The sequence below is a fragment of the Mustela nivalis genome (assembly GCF_964662115.1).
Source record: "Mustela nivalis genome assembly, chromosome: 1".
Taxonomy (NCBI): Eukaryota; Metazoa; Chordata; class Mammalia; order Carnivora; family Mustelidae; genus Mustela; species Mustela nivalis.
The window spans coordinates 125,411,216-125,430,191 of record NC_139020.1 but is presented as its reverse complement, the minus strand read 5'-3'; the positions used below and the strand labels follow the sequence as shown (position 1 = coordinate 125,430,191).

The following is an 18,976-nucleotide window of genomic DNA, read 5'->3' as shown; positions in this document are numbered from 1 at the left end:
AGGGGCAGGAGGAAAGGAGGGTTTACAAAGGGACAAGGACATCTCTGAGAATGATGGATATATTTATTATCTTGAGGCCGGTGACAGCTTCATGTATAAATATATGTCAGAACGTATTCAGTTGTATGACTTAACCATGTGCAGTTTACTATGCATCATTTCCACCTCAATAAAACTGCTGAGGGAAAAAAAAACCAAAACCCAAAGAGGCTTTTGGCTTTGCTGATCACGAGCTCATGGGTAGCTTTTGGGGAAGAGTTTCCATTGAGAGGTGGGGGCTGACAGTAGTCAGTAAGAGACTGACGAGAAAAAAGAAAAAAGAGGGAGGTGCCTTGTGCTCAGGATGCTTTACTGCTCTCTCCCAGAAAGCTGTTCTCCTGAAGAACAAGTCTGTGGTCACCATGTGCCTGGAGATCTTGGTGTATGAGTTGTAGCTACTGTCACAGCTCCCTGGAGCTCAAGCTCCCTGGAGTTCACATCACAGCTGAGTCAAGGTGCTCTTTCCATGAATGGCGAAAGGGATCAATAACCAGGAAGCAGGTCACAGGGACTTGGGAGGTACATTTGTGTGAGCCCCGGCTGAGTCTTGGTGGAAGGGGTGGCGTGGATTTGGACCCAGGAGCAAAGGGACTCGCAGGGAGGCTGAGTCTTGGGAGAGTGGCTGGGGACAGGGGAGTTCATGGGACACCACCCATGGGTGTCAACATGGATGCCTAAAAGGGAGGCAGGGGACAAAGTGGGGGAGACGTGCAGGCAGACAGGTGAGGCTGGAGAGTGAGCCCAGCGGGGCGGAAGAGGGCAGAAAGACGTGGCCCAGGGAGGTCAAGGAATGAATTAAATTTGGTTACTGGATTGACATGGCCATGGAAGAGCCTCTTGAAGAGGACCCTGGGGAGAAGCCATGGCTGGGGGTGAAGTTTCCGAACAGGTGGCTTCATCCTGTGCAGGCAGCTTTCAGACTTCCAGGCTTCTAGGGAGAGAACAATGGATGCAGTGCCAGGACCCCTGAGATCTGAGCTGTGGCTTCCTGACGAAGCTCTTCCCCTCTCTGAGCCTCAGACTTCACAAAGGGGCTCAAGGCTCCTAACACTGACATTTGTAGTCATAAGTAACCTTGTTATCACCATAAGGGTGACCATCTAGCAATCCTCCTGACTCACCAGATTTTCTCTTTTGACCCACAGAAACTTTAATGGACACCAGGACAGCTACTGCAGAGCTGGGCTGGACGGCCAATCCTGCATCAGGGGTGAGTGTCATCCATCCATCCTTTAATCCTGCTGTGTAGTCCCGGGCCTGTAGGATGGCTGGGGGAGCAGAGTCTGGCTAGAGCTGGACCTTTGGAGGGGGATTGGGATAGAGGTGTGAATAGCTGTGTCCCCTGCCCATCTGCTTCAGGGGTCTCAGATCTGAGCTGCTCCCCAGTGTGGTGATACAGGCCATCTCCTGACACAGTCCCTCAAGGAGTTGACCCCCAGGCAACTAGGACTGTACCTGTGAGGGGACAGGGGTAGTAGCTGCTGAGAGCTAGGCACTCAAGCTGGTGGTGTTGGCACAGATCAGAAATTTGTGATGTCCACAGGGTTGCCAAGACATAAGGGCATAAGGAAGAGCTGGAGGTCAGAAGGGCTGAGGCTTCCTTTCACCTGGAGCTTGCTTTAGAGAGTTGCTCTTGATTCACTTGTTCGGTGTTCATGTGCCTGGCCAGGCCTTGCTAGCTATAAGAATGGACGAGCTCTGAGGACCTCATGGCCTCCCATGGGTGTGTGGCCACCATGTTCATGGATAGGCTAAAGTATATCTTTTCTCTGTGGCAGTAGAGAGATCAGCAGGCAAGTATGGCCCAGAGCTGGGAGTGAGGAACTTAGGAGGGACCCATGAGGCTTTGCATAAAAGTTACATGCCCATTGGGGTTTACAGAATGTTTAGGGGGTTGATGGGTGATGAATGGGAAATCTGCAAAGATATTCCAAGTAGGAGCCATAGTTGAATAGGGTCATGAAAAGACATGAGAGAGGGGAATCTGTGTTTCTGGAATGTGGCAGGGTATGGACAGTGCCAAGGTGGGGTATGGGTTGGATTGGGGCATGGTGGTAGAGGACTGTGCCTGCCATGCTGAGGCTTCTGTGTCCATTCTGTCCTGCAGGTAATGGACAGATCCCGGTCGGGAGAATAACACGGCCACACCTGCTGATAGGATTTCAGGGAACAGTTGAGAGAAAGCATTTAAGAGCCTCTTCCAGCTGTCCTGCGTGGGTCAAAAGAGTGGGATGAAAACAGGGTACTTAGAGGACCATTAGAGCAAAGCAAAGGCGGAAACACTGGCAGCATTTGGCCATGGATAGACAGCAGGGGGACAGAGCAGGAGACAGAGGAAGGGAGATAATGTTCAGAAGCCTGGCCTGAGTAACTGGCTCACTGCAGGGTTTAATCACCAAGGGAGAGGGCAGGGCAGTGAGTGGACTCTTCATCCCAAAGAGGTAGCCAAGTCAGCCGGGGTGGTGAAGCCCCTACCTCCTCCCAAAAGGCCCATGCCTTTGGTGACCTCCAGCCCAGAGCCTGTCTATATCCTGTGGCACACATCACAACAAGGCACAAACAGGCCTGTCATAAACCTGTGCTGTAGGGACAGTTCTCAATGACTACTAGGGGCCCAGCAGGCTGTGCACACTCCCTGGCTCTCATTCTCCCCCCAACAGCCCCAACGCGTACGGAATCCCCCCAACCATTAGGAGCAAGCATCCCGTCTTAGGGCAGGAAGACAAGGATTAGGATGGGTTGGTGGTTTCCAAGCTGGGCCCAGCGCAGGGGTCAATCCTGCCCACAGTGCCAAAGTCCCAGTTCTGTTGGGAGCACTGTGGGCTACTCGAGAATCTTTCCCACTTCTGGGAGGGACTATGCAAAGCCAATGAGGCAGCCACTTTTCAGGCTGCTGGATGTTAAGAACTTGCCACTCTTTTACAAATTACATTATTATTTGAAGGCCTGTGTTTTCACAAGGCATTGACATGATTTATGGTTAATTTTCCCCTTGATTTTTGTACACACCACCTGTCTTCTTTAAATGTCGGCTCTCCTTTCCCAAGGAAGATTGTCCTTTAGGAAAACACTCAAAGTCAAGTGGTGCCCTTTAGAGACAGCAGCTGGCTGGGCTGCTCTGTTTTTGCTCTCCCACTGGTTAGCAGCCCAGTTCAGCCACCGTTCTCCAGGCTTTTCTCTCGAGAACATACAGCCAGGTAGTTCTTCTCTTTGTGCCCTGAGCAGCTTCAGAGCCTGGTTGGTTTCTAGAGAGTGCCGGGAGTGTCAGGCTGGCCCTTAGCTGGGTCAAGAGGGAGGACCAAGAACTATACTTCCATCTCAAACCTTCTCTCCACCAATCTCTGTCCTCATCCTAGATGGTTGCCCCCAATTCCCTGAACACTGCATGGCTCCCAAGCATGTGTCCCTAGCCCATCTTGCACTGGATGCCCACAGGCAGGTCAGTTGAAGCTTGGCCCCAGCAGAATTCAGCCCCCTCTTCATCTCCCATGAAACATGTGGGCTCCATTTCACCAGGTTGTAAAGGCCAAACACTGGAGTGATTCTTTGTCATCTCCAGGCCCATCTGGAGGAACACCTTCGCAGCATCCCCAACCACGCTGTGTCCCAATCCCAGCTCCTCTGAGGGCCAGGGAGCTTTCCCCAGTAGCACTGTGCACAGTTGCAAATTTTGCATCTTTCTATGTTAGTGTGGACTAATGTCTACCCCACATTTCTATTACCTCTTGGTTATCCCGTAACCTCTGAGGTTAGTTGGGATTCTGCCTTTCTGTTTACCATTGGAGATGGACACCTGGTTCATGACCTGACTTGGCTACTTGTTGATAGCTTCTGACCTGGACAAGTGGGTAGGTCATGGTGCCAGTCTCAGAGTTGGAGGACACAAGAGGGGCAGAAAGCTTGTGCAAGAAAGAGGCTGTGCTCAGCATGGGACCCGTGGAGTCTGCAGGGCCCCCACAACCCAGCTCTGCCAGCTCTTGACTCATGGGCAGTGGAATCAGAAGGCGGGCAGCACACGTCCATAGGGAGGGGAGCCCGGGGCATGCCTGCTCTCTCCCAGGGAGTGTCTGGAGCAGGGAGAGGTGACACAGCACTTTGTGAAGGGGAAGGAAGACCAAACACGGGAATGGAAGGAATGGGGCTGTGGACATGTTGACCTTTCAGGGAAAGGGACTCCTTTTCTGTGGCAGGACAGAGATAAGGGGCCTGCACAGAGATGCAACTGCTCAGGTTTGGTGACTGAAGCCATAAAACAGAAAACTCTTCCAATGATCTATCTTCTCACTGATGTTGGAGGACGGGTTCAGACAGTGAGGGTGGGGCGAGGGGTCTTGGGCAGCAGCGTTTAGGAGAGAGGGGCAGGTTTGAAGGAACTGCCGCCGTCGGAGGGCTGGAGAGAGGCAGGTGTGTTTAAGAGTGTGGCCAGGCTGTGGCTGCAGGCCATGTGTTTGTGACGCCCGATCGGCAGGCCCCCGTCAGCTGCTGACTGTACAGGAGGAAGTGTGCTGGTGGGATCATCCTGAGGTATGGAGATGCAAGAACAGGGGGCCTGGAGGAGTAAGGAGCTGAGGACATCGGTCGGAGGTGGATAGTGTCTTACATCATGGCATCTACTCAGCAAGAAGAAGAGTGAAGCCGGGAGAGGACTGACCGCTGTGACAAAGTGCAGGGACCCAGATGGCAGTCTCATGAGCCTGGAGGAGGACCCCAGACTGTGGATTTGAGTCAAGGCTTGGATTGAAGAGATCAAGAGTACTTCTGGGTGGTCAAGAGATCCAGGGAGAGGGGCCAAGTTCAGGCATATGAGAAGTCAGGAGGCTGGATGGGTGACCCACATCTTCCAGGACCCACTGGGGTGGTGACATCCCCAAAGGGGGCAGAGGTCTCAGAGCCTGTGTGCAGCCAGGAGACTGTGCCTGCAGGCTTAAGATGGAGAAGGGTAGGCTGTTACTGTTCCGGTAGCTGGGGCATCCCCAGGGAACTGAATTGACTCTGACCTGAAGAAGCATCATTCTGCCAGGAGGCCCGACTGGCATTACAGTGAACCCTATGCACAGTGCATGGCCTGGGAGGTGGGCTCCCCATGGGACCCTTCCTTTTATGGGGCTTGCTGGGTGTCTTCCCTGCTGTGTTTGAGAACCGCCAGCTGTGGGAAGGAATTGGACTGCCCACCCACACAGAGCCCACAAATTGTTCTCGTTTATATTGCTGGAGAGTGGATCATAATATTCCATGTCAGAAACGGAAAGTATTCGTGCCCAAATGCAAAATGTTGCTCTCTGATCTAATTGCACCTTTAATTCATGGCCTTTAGGTTTAACCTGAATTGGAGGCCTCCTGGTGAGCAGAAGGAGAAAGTAACGTTTATAAAGTCACAAATGCCAGGGAGGAGCTCAGCTTCCAGCAAAGCGTATCCCGGCGACCCCTCCCTCAGGCTGGCTTCATTTATTTCTCCCATACCCTTGCTTCCAGAACGTTCCATGACCTTCGCTGTTCAGGGCCTCTGGGCAATGGGAGAGTTCAGGGAGGCCCCCCAGTGAACACTTAGTGAGTAGTGGTCTTTATGGCTTCACGGTCCTCTCCCAGCTGTCTGCGCCATTTCTGGATGCTGCCGGACCCTCCCTACTCTTTTTCTTCCCCACTCCCACACTCTTGGGTGTCAGCTCTGTTCTCGTCCCCTCGGGGAGCCCTCCTGGATGCTCCTGTCCACCAGGGCCCAGTAAGGTGTCCTCTTCTTAAAGCCCAGGGGGCTTGGTGCTGACTTCTGACATACTGTCCATCACTCTGTGAGCTAACCAGATGCTGACATATGGTCTTCCCCATGGGCTGGAGGGTATAGCAGCTTTATCTCTGCACCTCTGGCGCCCAGCATCGGCTCAGCAGGGAGTAGGCTCCAGGGGACAGGCTCCAATAAATGTTCGTTGGCCCAATAATGAGGAGCATTCTGGATGCTTTTTGCATCGCCAACCCAGGGTCCTGAACTTAGAAGATGTTCAATTTAGGTTTATTGTAGCCTAAGAAAATGTTTGTTGTAGACCTCTCCACACCCAATTAGTTGTCAGTATCCGCTTACTTATTTTTAAGGATTTTATTTACTTATTTGTTAGAGAAAGAGAGAGCACGGGCAGGGGGAAAGGCAGGCAGAGGAAGAGGGAGAAGCAGACTTCTGCTGATCAGGGAGCTGGACGTGGGGCTTGATCCCAAGACCCTGGGATCATGACCTGAGCCAAAGGCAGTTGCTTAAGCCACTGAGACACCCAGGTGCCCTGGTCAGTATCTTTTTAGAGAGCTTACTTGATGATGGAAATGGTGCCAGCTAAAGGAGACCAGGACATTTACCAGAAAGGGCCAGTTGCTCTCAGATGCTGGGGTGGGGGATAGATTAGAAAAGCAAGCCCTGGTTGTTCTGACAGGGGGACTTATTCTGTTGCTTATTGGGAGTCCAGCCCCAGAGTTCTTTTACTTTCCAAGTTTCACCAGGGCTTGCCGGCCCTGTGTACCCAGTCGGCGGGTGGCCTCTGTCTGTGGGACATGCAGAGGGAGTGTAAACACCTATCAGAGTTATCTTCAAAGGCCATTCCATGGGTGTCTAGACTCCAACTCCATCTGCACTGCCTTGGGGAACCACCTTTGTGGCCCGTGACATATACTGTTCACTCCTTTAATTTCGGCAAATCTTTATCATGGTAAGTGGAATTTGATGGAAAAAGGAGGGAAAGAGGAGTCCACACCCATGCCCGGTGAACCTTCAGGATGAGCTCGCTGACTGTGTGTGTCCCTGCATATATGCATCTGTATGTGCCTGTGTATGTGTGTCTGTCTATATGTGTGCGTGTGTATATATGTGCACTTACATATATGTGTTTGTGTGTGTATTCATATGTGTATATGCTTGTGTGCATGTATATGTATATGCGTGTATATACGGTCATCTGCATGTGTATATATATGTGTGTGTGTCTGTGTTGTATATTTGTGTGTGTGTGTGTGTGTGTGTGAAGTTAAATGAGTTGATTTCATTTCATGCCCCTGTTGTAGGCAGTAGGCAGGTCCTAGAGTTCTGAAAATATCTTAAATGACTGGAGGGTTATTGACTTAGTGGCAGAGCTTCCAGAGGGGGCCACTGTAGGGAACAGCACGCATTTGAGCACGCTAATTCAGTTAAGTCCTGACATTAGAGACACGTTTACGAGCGCAGGAACACGCGGGCTTTACTGCATGGCCATTCCTTGCTGGCCACCTGTGGACCCCCATGGACTCTTGGCTGTCCCCGGCTGCCTCTCACTCCACATCTGTCAGTCCTCCAGGCACGTCCGCTGGCTGCCCCTTATCATGGGAATAAGGAAAGCATGCTCAGGAGAGGAATCTGCTCTAATAACACCCCGTTCGTTCCAAGGCCACTCAAAATCAATTGAAATTTGTCTGTCTGATGGATGAGAAGCTCTGGAGGAGCCCTGAAGCCCCCAGGCCTTGGCATGAGATAAACTGGCTCCCATTCCAGCTGTGGGATCTTGGGCTGGGCGTTTGGACTTCGCCGCTGCAGGTTGCCCTCTCCTTGGTCCGGCAAGCGCGGCACCTTTCTCCGAAGATGGAACAAGTCAGTAGAACATTTTCTCTTCGTAAACATTCATGAAGTGTTAGTGTAGTACTAAGCCTGTGGAGGGCTGGATTTTCTCTTTTCTTTATTTGATGACTCAATCATGTTAATGAAGACAGAAAAGCCTGAGCTAAATTAGGCAAGTCCAAGAGAAATTTAGCCCCGGGCAAAATGATTTTGTGAATGGCGCTTTATGGTGTTTGAATTTCAGGCCTTGCTGGGGGACAGGCGGGCAAAGGTGGTTGGGGTTGGTCATCCTTTCTCAGACTGGTACCACTGCCTGGGACCTGGGGGCCTTTGGCCTGGTCGCTGATTGCTGGAAGCCACACTCTTGTATTGGTCAGGGTTCTCCGGTGGCCAGTGACAGAAAAGCCCGACCGAGTCTTAAAGGAAGTGCCCTGGCTCGTGAAACTGGCTGGTATGAAGGCTGGTGTGGCTTCTTGTGTGGGCCCCACACATGTTAATCCTCGCAACAGCCCCATTTTACAGATGAGGAAACTAAGGCACAGAATCAGCTATGAAATTGCTTCCAGGCACATGGATAGAAAGTGCCAGAGCAGACGTCTAACCTCCTTCAGGCTGCTTTCCTGCTGACAACCACACAGTACTATCTTTCCCAATGAAACGCTGCCCACTGTGGCGGCTCCAGAAGCCGGCTTCAGAAGGAACTCCCAGGTTGCGTTGCTATGGGCTCCTCGAATCCAGGCTCGTATATAAATGGTTTTCTCTCACAGTGCCAGAGATGGATGATATCCTTTTCTGTAGCTGTTAACCAGGAATGGATATTGCTTTCTTTACCGAGAGAGGCCTGGCCTCCCAGGGAGCAGGCCTCTGACCTCCCGGCTCCCTCCCTCCGCTCCTCCCCTCCCCTGGCCTTCTCAGGTGACCTCAGAGATAAGTCAGAGCTCCCCACCCTGGGCCTCCCACCCACTCTTTATCTTTTTCTCTCCCTACCAAAAGGCCTGTAATTAGGAAACATTAGCAGGCTCCAAACAGCTTTCATACCTCAAACATCCTGTGTAATTGCACTCAGCAGTGCTCTTCCCTGGCTATTAATGTCACTTTTATGAAGCAATGAGGAACAAAACACCCCGAGGCACTTAAAACATTTTTTTATATAATATGCATCTTTTAGGAGTGGAAGTTTAAAATCACCTGCCTGACAGAGACATTGATAGACAAAGGCATGGGAGCCAGGGAGGTGGGGCCCTGGGAAGAGGAAGAGTCCGAGAGGAGCTGAGGCGCCCCATGCTGCCCTGGGCAGAGTGTGGTCGCTGGGGCTGGGTGGGTCCCCAGGGGAGGAGAGGTGGGTCCGATGAACAGCAAGCGGACCCTTCTGCCCAGCTTCATCAAGTGTGATCGCTCTCTCCTGGGGCTCCTGTGTGAGATCTTCTTCGTGGGCATGTGTGGGCCTCTAACAGAGGTGAATAGAATGTTACAGACTAATTACGATAGTGGTTGCTGAAATACGTGGGGTATGACTGTGTACGTGTGTGGAGATCAGGTAGGAGGGCAGGAGGGAGAGAAATGAAGGGAGACGTGCTTCTTAGAGCTTGTTGTTAAAGAACTTTGGGAGTTGTGGTGGGTCACCAGAACCTTCCCCATTGTGGAGGTAGGCTTAACCTTCATTTGCCCAGACAGACCCATGTCTTTCCTCATCTCTAAAACCTTCCCCAGAAAGGCAGTCACCCCACCACATCCCTCGTTCCAGCGCTGAAAGCCTCCTGCCACTGATAGGTGAGCCCAAGGACCAAAGGCCTGATGACAGATCCCCTCAGGTTGAAGGCAGGAGTGGCTCTCAAGGCTGTGGAAGGAAACGGGGCTCCTGACTCAGGTGCCAGGACAGAGCAGAGGTGGGGCAGAAGGGGCTCAGTGCCCTGAGAGCCCAACTCACAGCTCCCTCACACAGCCTGCCTTGGCAATGGAAAGAAATGGGGTAAGACAAAGCTTTAGAGGGAAGGTGAGGCAGAGTTGAGAGGTGTAGCCAAGATGGGTAGGAAGAAAATGGAAGAAGAAGGGAGGGTAAGAGTGGGCAGAAACAGGTGGGGACACTGAGTGTGGCTCAGGAGGCAGGGTTCTGGCCTCAGTGGGAACAGAGCAGCCCTCCCCTGAGGCCTTTGGCTTTCCTTCCCCTTATGGCCGGAAGTACTAGAATACTTAGGCCCAAATCCCCCCGTATGGGAATTGCTCCTTCCCACAGTTTTACTTCTGTGGTTTTAGTTACTCACAGCCAACTGCGGTCCCGAAGCAGAGGTACATCAGAGATCCTCCTTCTGATGTACCGTCAGAAGGTCAGTTGCAGCCTAACGCTAGGTCACAGTACCTGCATCGTTTCCCTGCCTCCATCTCATCCCGTAGCCATTTAAGCATTTAGTGCCGTGCAGAAAGGCATTTTAAGAGAGAGACACCACATTCCCATAACTTTCGTTACAGTAGATTGTTGTAATAGTTCTCTTTTATTATGAGTTCTTGTTGTTAATTTCCTACTGTGCCTGATTTGAGAAATTCAACTTTATCCTAGGTACAGATGCACAGGAGAAACATACATAGGGCTGGGGACTGCTCGCAGTTTCAGGCCTCGTCCTGGGGGTGTTGGAAAAGGTCCCTACAGATAAGGGGAGGACTCCTGTACTTCTGGTAGTATCATAAAGGAGCAAGCCCAGCATTTGGAATCTAACGTCCTGGGTTTATTTCCATTTTCCTTTAAGTTCTTTAACTTCTCTGAGCCCCTTTTCTGCCCTGTTGCAGAGTGTAAGATCTTATTTATGCAGTGCTTGGCAGGATTAGAGAGTGTTTACCTTCTTTATAAACTCTGAGGCTCAGACAGGACCATTTGCCCTGGCTAGTACTAGTGGTTGCAGTGGCTCTCGTTGGAAGGGCTTAACTGGCCTGGGGTGTGGGGTGAGCTGGCAGAGGGAGGCCCTGGAGGCTCGAGATCAGCATTCCTGCACCGCTGTAGAGAGACTGCTTTTGGGCGGATACCGTCCCAGGGTGCACCTTGTTATTAATAACCGGGTTGCTGTTGTTCGTAATAGTGGGAACCACTGCTACTACTCCTCACCCTTAATTAAGCACCAGCTGTATACCAGGCACTGAAAACAGCCAGTATGACCTCACTGAACTTTCACCAGGGCCATGCAAGCCAGATGGTGTTTCTCCCCATTTTACAGAGCGACCCTGGGACTCAGGGCAATTTTCCAGAGTCACAGGAATGTTTAGGGGTGTCGTTAAGACCGATCGATCGCAGGCTTGTCTGGTCACAAAGCTCACTCTTGTACATCTTTCCAGGAAGCCATTAAGGAAGGGATCTCAGAGTCCTAGGTCATTGAGCAACTGAAGAACAGGGGTAAGGAGAGGCCAAAGTTTCCCTGTTTTCTACAAAGGGAAAGGGTAGGTTTGGGAGAGCTGGGTGTTAGTGAGTAGGGTGCTCTTTAAGCAACCCATGATTTTTTTTATAAGCACAGATAGTTGGTGATGTGTGGATTAGGAGGAAGGGAGCAGCAGGTCCAGGAGGATCTGGAGGGGGACCAGGAAGGGCTGGCAGGTATCCAGAGGAGCACACAGGTAGCCCCTGGGGATGGCTGGCTCCAGGCCGTGATGGAGGGGCCTGTGGGTCAGTTTCCACCCCTGGGCCTCTGCGAATGTTCAGGAAGTGAAGACTCCTGAAAAGGGAGATATGTGACAGGATGGGTCTCATTGAGTTGCTCTGTCCTCTCCAGTGGCCTCAGCAGCAGTCTGTAGGACCAGCCCCTGCTCCATTGGAGGTGCTCTTCTGCTGATAGAATAGAGAGGGTTCTGGTCATGCCACATCCCCATTTCTTTGGACCCTGTCCCACTCACCACTCTGGTGGTGACAGGCCTGCCTGACACATTTCCCAGTGTCACAAAGGACAGCCAACATGAAAGATGTTGGACCGGGGAGCTCTGCCTTTAAGCCAGGATGGTCCTTGGCAATGGGCTACATTTACAAGTAGGTGTCAATAGCTCATTAGGCAGCGACAAGCCAGGGGTGACCCAGGTAGGCGGGGGCCTTAGCGGGTGGGGCCTTGCATGTGGCTGGTCTCCTTTCCATTGGAAATGACCACAGGATGCAGAAGCAGGAGAGGCCAGACTGAGCGGGTGGGATTTGCAGTCATCTAATACAAGTCATAGAGGATGGCAGGCCCACGGTGTGTGGCACCGGCCTGAGCGCCCCTGCCATGATGGGCTCATTCTGGGAGCTGAGTTTAAAAGAAATATTGGAAACTCTAGAGCATGCCTCGAAGAGGGTGACCCTTAATCATGTTCTTCAAAGAATGTTTGTGGACCTGGGAACCTCAGCCCAAAGACAATCTGTAGCAAAGTCGAGGAGGTAAAGGAGTGAGATCGGAGTCCTCCCCAGGCTTCCCAGACTGACCACACTTGAGCAGCCACAGTCCCAGGAAAAGATGCCCTGATGTGGGTCACACACAGTGGCCACAAGCTCACCGTCAGGAGGGAGTAGACAGAATGGAGGGCGTTGTGTCCTCTCCCTGGGCTAGATTTGATTTTAGTGCACTTGGAGAATGGGAATTCTCCACTCTGAGAATGGCTGGAAGCCAAGAACGTTAGGGAAGCCAACCTCTTCCTCCTGCTCTGGCCTCCTCTCTTGTCTCCAGGATGGCTCCAGCTGGCCATAGACAGCCTGGTCCTCATGCAGTCAAAACTCTCCACCCCCATGCAGTGAGGAGCCCGTGTCCCCAGCCCCTCTCCCAGTGTGGTGGCCCGGCTTCGGGCCGGCCTCCGCTACTGAGCCGAAATCCCTCGGAGCTGCAGTGACAAGTGCTCAGCTTCTCCCAGTGGTAACTGTGCTCCTCTCAGTGGAACCCAGATCTGGGCAGGGTGGGATTAGGCAGCTGGGGCCTGGGGCCCTGCAGCTCCCGCCCCTGCCTTGTTCGACAAGGCCTTGTTGGACACCAGTGAGGACCACATTCAATCGACAGCTTAAGATAATCACATGTGTGAGGCACTGGGATAATGACAGCTGAATACCCTGCCATGGTTGCCATAGTGACCAGCCAAGCACTGGTTCCCTCCTTTTTTTTCTTTCTTGTTTTCTGGGCCTCCTTGTTATGGGGCTGGCTGGTGGGGTGGGGGCTGAGTTTGGGAAATGGGAAAGAGGAGGAAAGGGGGAGGGGAGACCCAAGAGGGGCAGCCCATTATCCTCTTTTTAAATACCCCAGCTGGAGGTGTTTTAAATCCCAACAGAGACAGAGAGAAACAGTGTCTTAATCCCTAGCTCCCTGTGAATTATTTAAAGGGATCTTGTCAGAAGGATGAATTTGTCACTGTTGCAGTGTCAACAGCAGCAGCAGCTGTCATAATGGCTGAGGACCCCACTCCAGGCAGGGCCTGGTACGAGATGCTGCTGCCTGGTGGAAGTTACAGTGGCCCCGGGGGCTGTGGACCAGAACCCCCCTCCCGAGGCACAAGCCTGCAGTGTTTCTCCTGGCGTGCTGGCAGAGACCGGGGTGTGAAATGTGCCAGGATGCAAAGAGATGCATGCCATCTGGACCTTGGGCCCAGCCAGCCTCACCCTCCCTGAGTGGGGCTCCCAGAGCCCTGGGATCTCTGAGCAGCGAGAGCTGTGCACCCTGGCTGGGAATGGGCAGAGCCCACCAGTGCCCGTAAGACAGTTGGTAGGTGGGCATACCCAAGGGAGGGCAAACAGGTCCCACCTGGGCCACAGCCAGCACACCCAACCATACATGGACACACACACACACACGCACACACACACACCAAAGATGATACAGGGGGGCAAACAACCAGACAGACAAGGAAGAGTCATAGATCATACATACCATGAAGGAGAGCTGAGACTTTTTTTTTTCCCCAGGTTTTATTTATTCATTTGAGAGAGAGACAGAGAGAGCACAAGCAGGGGAAGAGGCAGAGGGAGAGGGAGAAACAGATGCCCCGCTGAGCTGGGAGCTGGACATGGGGCTCGATCCCAGGACCTGGAGATCATGACCTGAGCTGAAGGCAGATGTCCAGCCATCTGAGCCACCCCGAGAACCAAGACTTTGAAGGAAAAATAACAGACCTGTGCTCAGAGAGAGGCTAAGCATGTTTCTCTGGAGGGCTGGGGTACCCATAATAACTGACTTGCAGGGGTCCAGTATGCCATGAACTGTCATATTTAATCCTCATGCCCATCTCCTGAGGTAGGTCCTGTTAGAGCAGCGGAGGCTAAGAGAGGTTTAAGGACTTGCCCATGTTCACACAGCTGCATCTGGTCCGACTTCAGAATCTGGACTCTTGGGTTAAGCCAGGGGTCACATAACTTCTGGAGTGCAAGAGTTAGTCATGGTGACAGCAGTGCCACTTAATCCCAACCAAAATCTCCTTCCCAGCTATCAGGTTGTGTTCCACTCGGGAGCATCTCTCCGGCTTCCACCTCAAGACAGTATTTCTTGCATTTTTCCCTCTAGTCTTTTTTTTTTTAAGATTTTATTTATTTACTTGACAGACAGAGACCACAAATAGGCAGAGAGGCAGGCAGAGAGAGAGAGAAAGGGAAGCAGGCTCCCCACTGAGCAGAGAGCCCTCCTGGACTCTGGCAGGCAGATCCCAGGACGCTGGGATCCTGACCCAAGCTGAAGGCAGAGCCCTTAACCCACTGAGCCACCCAGGCACCACCCACCTTCTAGTCTTTCTTAAAAGGATTTTGTAGAGACTTTTAGAGACTGCACTGGAAACAATGAGTATGTTTTTCATATTCTCATTGTTTCCATATCTGTGTCCCTTCTCCCCCTCCCTGTGCTTTTCTGCATCACAGAGTATGTAGTTGAGGGAACGCCTAGCCTTGTACCCCTGTAGGAGGAAAGCCCTTTAAAGCAGTCCCTGATAGCAGGTCCAGTTCTGGGGCACGCCACAGGGAGCCGTGGTAACGAGTGGGGGGCCCTTCCTGTCCTCCCAGCCCAGCACATCTGGGAGGGAAATGAAGGCTATTGGGAGGTGAGCTCTCTTGCAGCCCTCAGGGGGGCCATTGAGTAAATCGCTGCTTTGGTTGGTTGGTGTACTAAATGGTAGATCCCTCAGGGCTTGTAGGAATTTATGCCCCATGGACCACATTTTACATTTTAATTAGCCCTCTAGCTTGTCTAATATCCCAGCTCTTTGAAGCCTAGTGTCCTGTCTCTACCGGAGCCTTGGAGTCCAGGCTGATTGGGGGAGGGGGTGGTGGCTCTGGCCCAGCCCAGGAAATCTGCTTCTCCATGAGAATCGGGGGCCTCCTGTGGGCTCTGTGAAGTTGTGTGCTGTCCCAGCCTCAGTGGGCTTCTTGTTCAGAGAGGCAGCCATCTCTAACTGGGGTCTGAAAGTGGGTCTTTGGGTTTCCTCTGATTGGGCAGTGCCGGGGACGTTCCATATGGTTCCATGGGGCGTGTTGGCAGTGACAGTCTGCAGAATAACAGGTTCCTTCAAACAGCAGTTTGTGCCCAAATACAGACTGCCAGATGGGACCAAAGCCTGGGCACCGTGTCCAACTTCCTCTCCCTGTGGTTTGAGCTGGTGGTTGACGATGCCTCCGGGGATTGCCTAGCTGAGAGGAGGGAACCTGTGCTGAGCCCTGCCCAGAGGACGCCCTGGAGATTCCAGGAGGGGCAGGAAAGGGGGCCCTGGTTGGCCCTCTGCGTCTGTGTGGAGGTGGAACTCAGCCCTCTCGGCCGGCCCTTCTGCTGACCAGAGACGGGATTATTTATTCAAGATGGAGGAGATGATTTCCACATCCCGATGCGTCAGCCAGAGGTGTATCCTGCGGGTGACATAGCAATGGGGCTGCTGCTGACACTAGTGGGAATGATAATGGGTCCTTACTGAATGGAAGCTCCATTCAGGCCTGGAGCAGGATGGGTTACTCCCATGATCTCGGTCCTCTAGGCACCCATGGAGGTAAACAGTCTTCTGCAGATGAGGAAACTAAAACTCAGGAAGTCATTCATGGTTACAGAGCTGTAACTGACAGGCATCCGGCCACCGGCCTTTGGCAACCTGTCCTGCCTCTCCTCCTCCCTGCCCCGTGTCCTGTGCCATCTGGCAGTCACCCTGCTTCCAGGGTCTTTTGGCCCTGTGCTAGGCACACTTCTGCTCCAGAGAGTCCGTTCTTGTTCTAGCCTGGAATGTCCCTCCCTCGTGTGCCCTCCAGGCTGAGGGCTCTAGTGTGTCATTTAGATCTCTGCTTCAAAGAGGACCCCCTCCTTGAGGACCCCACTGCCAGCCATCCCTCTGTTCCCTTACCTGTTCCTTAAGAGTATGGGACAGTCTGATACTGTTCCTTTGTTGGCTGTTCATCTTTGTGGTTGCTCTGTTAGAGTATGAGGCCCCCAGGGTGGGGACTTTGCCTCTTGCTCACTGCTGGGTCTCCCTGACACCCAGGACACTGCTTGGGGATGTAGTAATTATGAAACCTTTTATTTAAAAAGTGGGTTTAAATGCACTGGGCTTCATACAAATCACAATAGCTAGGTTCTTGTTAGGCTAATAGAAGCCACAAAGCCAATTTCAATGATCTCTTCCTTCGCCGCAGTGTCCAGAGGAAGTGGCCTTCCTGGCCAGGTGCCACGGAAATGGGAAATGGCTTATTCAGGGCAGTTAATAGGTTGCAGACGTGGTAGCCTCTGGGTATTCGGGAGGGACAGGGTCTACACAGGGTGTTGGGGCAGCAGTCCAGGTTGCTGGTAACTATCACAAATCTTTCAGCTCCGTGCTTGGAACTGTCTTCAGAGACATACAGGGGAATCAGCTAGATTCTCTTAACTTCATTCTGTAGCAGGTCTTCATTTTTGAGCAAGGAATATTCTTTCTTAGCTTGTTCATCCATCTGACTCATCAGATTTGGCTGCATATGACTTTTGCCTCTTTTTTAAAATCCAGATTCGCTCTTGGAGGTTAAAGAATGCGTTCGAGTTTCTGAAGGTTGTTCTAGAAGTCAGGGTAGATGGTCAGGTAGAATTCACGGCAATGGTTTTGAAGGGGAACAGCATGTTTTACACACACACACACACACACACACACACACAGAGCTAGCCTGCATATAGGGGATTCACCGGCCACTCCTGAGCGACAGACCTACGACACCTGACTTCCAGAAAGCAGGTTTAACAACTGCTGATCTTGGAGGAACCTAAAGCTGTCTTTCTCGTACATCAAAGTCACAGTCTCAAAGCCTGAACAAGTACTTTCTGACGGATGTCATTGTTTTCTTTACTACGCTTATCTCAAGGATTCAAGGACGGGTGGTCCATTTGCATCAATAATAGTGCCCTTTCAAAGGCTATTAATATTCTGCTGGTTGTGCAAAGCTGCTTTGTTTCTTTTCCCAGGCGCAAGTTAGCCAGGTGTCACCTGCACTAAGTCCCCAGAAAGGATTGGGGCTAAGGAGACAGAGAACTTAAGAAACAGACCAGGGCCTTGCTCATTCCTTCAATCTTAGAGTAATTATTGAAGGCTAGGTGCTGGGATTACAGAGAGGTCCCCAACACAGTGCAGCCTGCTAAGGGCCAGCTGTAGGGAAGGTGGATTTGTGTTTTAGAAAACTCACTGGGGCAGGGGAGTTAAAGAGAAGGACTGGCAGAGTGACTAGGAGGGGGAGGGACTTAAGCAGGGGGCGAGGGAGGGGGAAAGGGCCAACCCTGTGAATGAGCTCTGGAGGAGACAGGAGACTTGGGTTTGGCACCTCCACCCAAAGATGGGGAATGGAAGTGGAGAAGGCGGAGTCTAGAGTGCTTCCTGGATAGCTGGCATAGGGCCTGGCTGGTGGAGGGGCCAACTGTGTGCAGGAGCACTGCAGAGAGCATGGGGGAATGCGGAATATTCATCAGGAGGCATCCAGCAGCCAGCTGGGGTAGAGAGCCTGGGGTACCCAGCAGACCTGGAGGTCGGTGATGGGTGAGACCTGAGATGGTTGCAGCCTTGGGTGTGGTCAGCAGCTCTCTGGGCATAAAGGGAAAGGAGAAGGGATTCCTGAGAAACCAGTGGATTTCAGGGATCCCTGACATTACTGAATAAAAACGCAGTTGTGTGATACCAGTGCTGCAAAGCTAAATGCATGGAGTTATTTTGCTTGTCGAAATCAACTAATAAATTAGTCAAAACATAATTCCCTGTCCTCAAGGAGCTCACAGCCTGGTAGGGGAATCCACAGTCGTACACGGAGCAATTAACAAATAGTTCAAAACAGTGTCTTATGAAATGCTAAATTGTGTGGAAAAGCTCAGTCATGCTGTGAGCATTCAGAAACATGGTAGCTGCGTATAAGCCAGGAAGGCGTCATAGAGGGCAGAGTACTTGAGCCCCTTCACGGGAGGGAGCCACACCGAGGGCTCGAAACTACCACCTACCAGCTGCCTGACTTCAGGGCAGCTATGGGATGTCCCTGGGCTTCAGTCTGCCCATCTGTCAACAAAAGGTTTTCATCAGCATGACCTACAGTGGTTTCCAGCCAGATCTGTTCCTCTCTGGTTCTGTGTCTTGGAGGAATGGAGATGGCATAAGAGTGGGGTAGAAGAAAGGTGTCGGGCCCATCAGAACCTCAACAACAGCAACAAGAGGCAGGGATGGGCACTGTCTCTGGGCGCAGATGTGAGAGGATGTGGCCCTGGTTTGAACCCTTGCCATCTCTCGCCTGGTCTGTTGTCATTACTTTCTGACAAACAGCAAGTCAGGGCACAAGTCCAGGCATTAAGTAATGCCATCCCTAGTTTGTGGTCATGGGGATGTGAGGGAGAAGCCAAATAAGGAGAGTATTGTTCTGGGAGAAATGGCAAATTACAGTGACAAAGGGGGTGTGTTAGACACGGAGGGTGTTTTGGCCCGATACCTGCCTGACGCCAGGCTGGAAAATCGAGGGGTCCTTGAGTGGGCTCCTGGGCCCAAGGTTCTGATCTCATCTTTGGACCACGCTGGTGATTCTCCTTAGACTCCCAGCATCAGTGATGGGGATTCCACTTCCCTGGCCACCTGTCCCCTCTCTGGTTGCCATCTTTGCCTCACCTCGGGCATCACTTGTTCATTCACAAGTAAAACTTGATTAAGCACATACTGGTCACTTGGGATATAGGGATGAAGGAGTGAGAAGGGCATCCCTGGCTCAGCGGCTAGGTCACACAGGGGCCTAAAGTTACAATGGGCATGCCTTTTGTGGGTGTCAAGGTGTAAGCTGGACCAGAAAACAAAGAGTTTTATTTTAAGGTTTATTTATTCATCTTAGAGAGAAAGTGCACATGAGAGAGTGTGAGCAGGGGGAGGGGCAAAGAGAGAGAGGGAGAGAGAGAGAGAATCTCCAGCAGACTCTTTGCTGAGTGCAGAGCCTGCCTCTGA

The 18,976-nt window shown here is 52.0% G+C and overlaps 1 protein-coding gene across 1 annotated transcript in view; it reads left to right on the top strand.

Annotated features, from left to right (window-relative positions):
* The window catches only part of EPHB1 (EPH receptor B1), a 417,459-nt gene that overhangs the window by 131,342 nt on the left and 267,141 nt on the right, over positions 1-18,976 (top strand). The window contains exon 2 of the mRNA XM_082715150.1: positions 1,185-1,249. Within this exon, the coding sequence (XP_082571276.1) occupies positions 1,185-1,249 (65 nt within the window). The remainder of the gene's footprint in view (positions 1-1,184; positions 1,250-18,976) is intronic.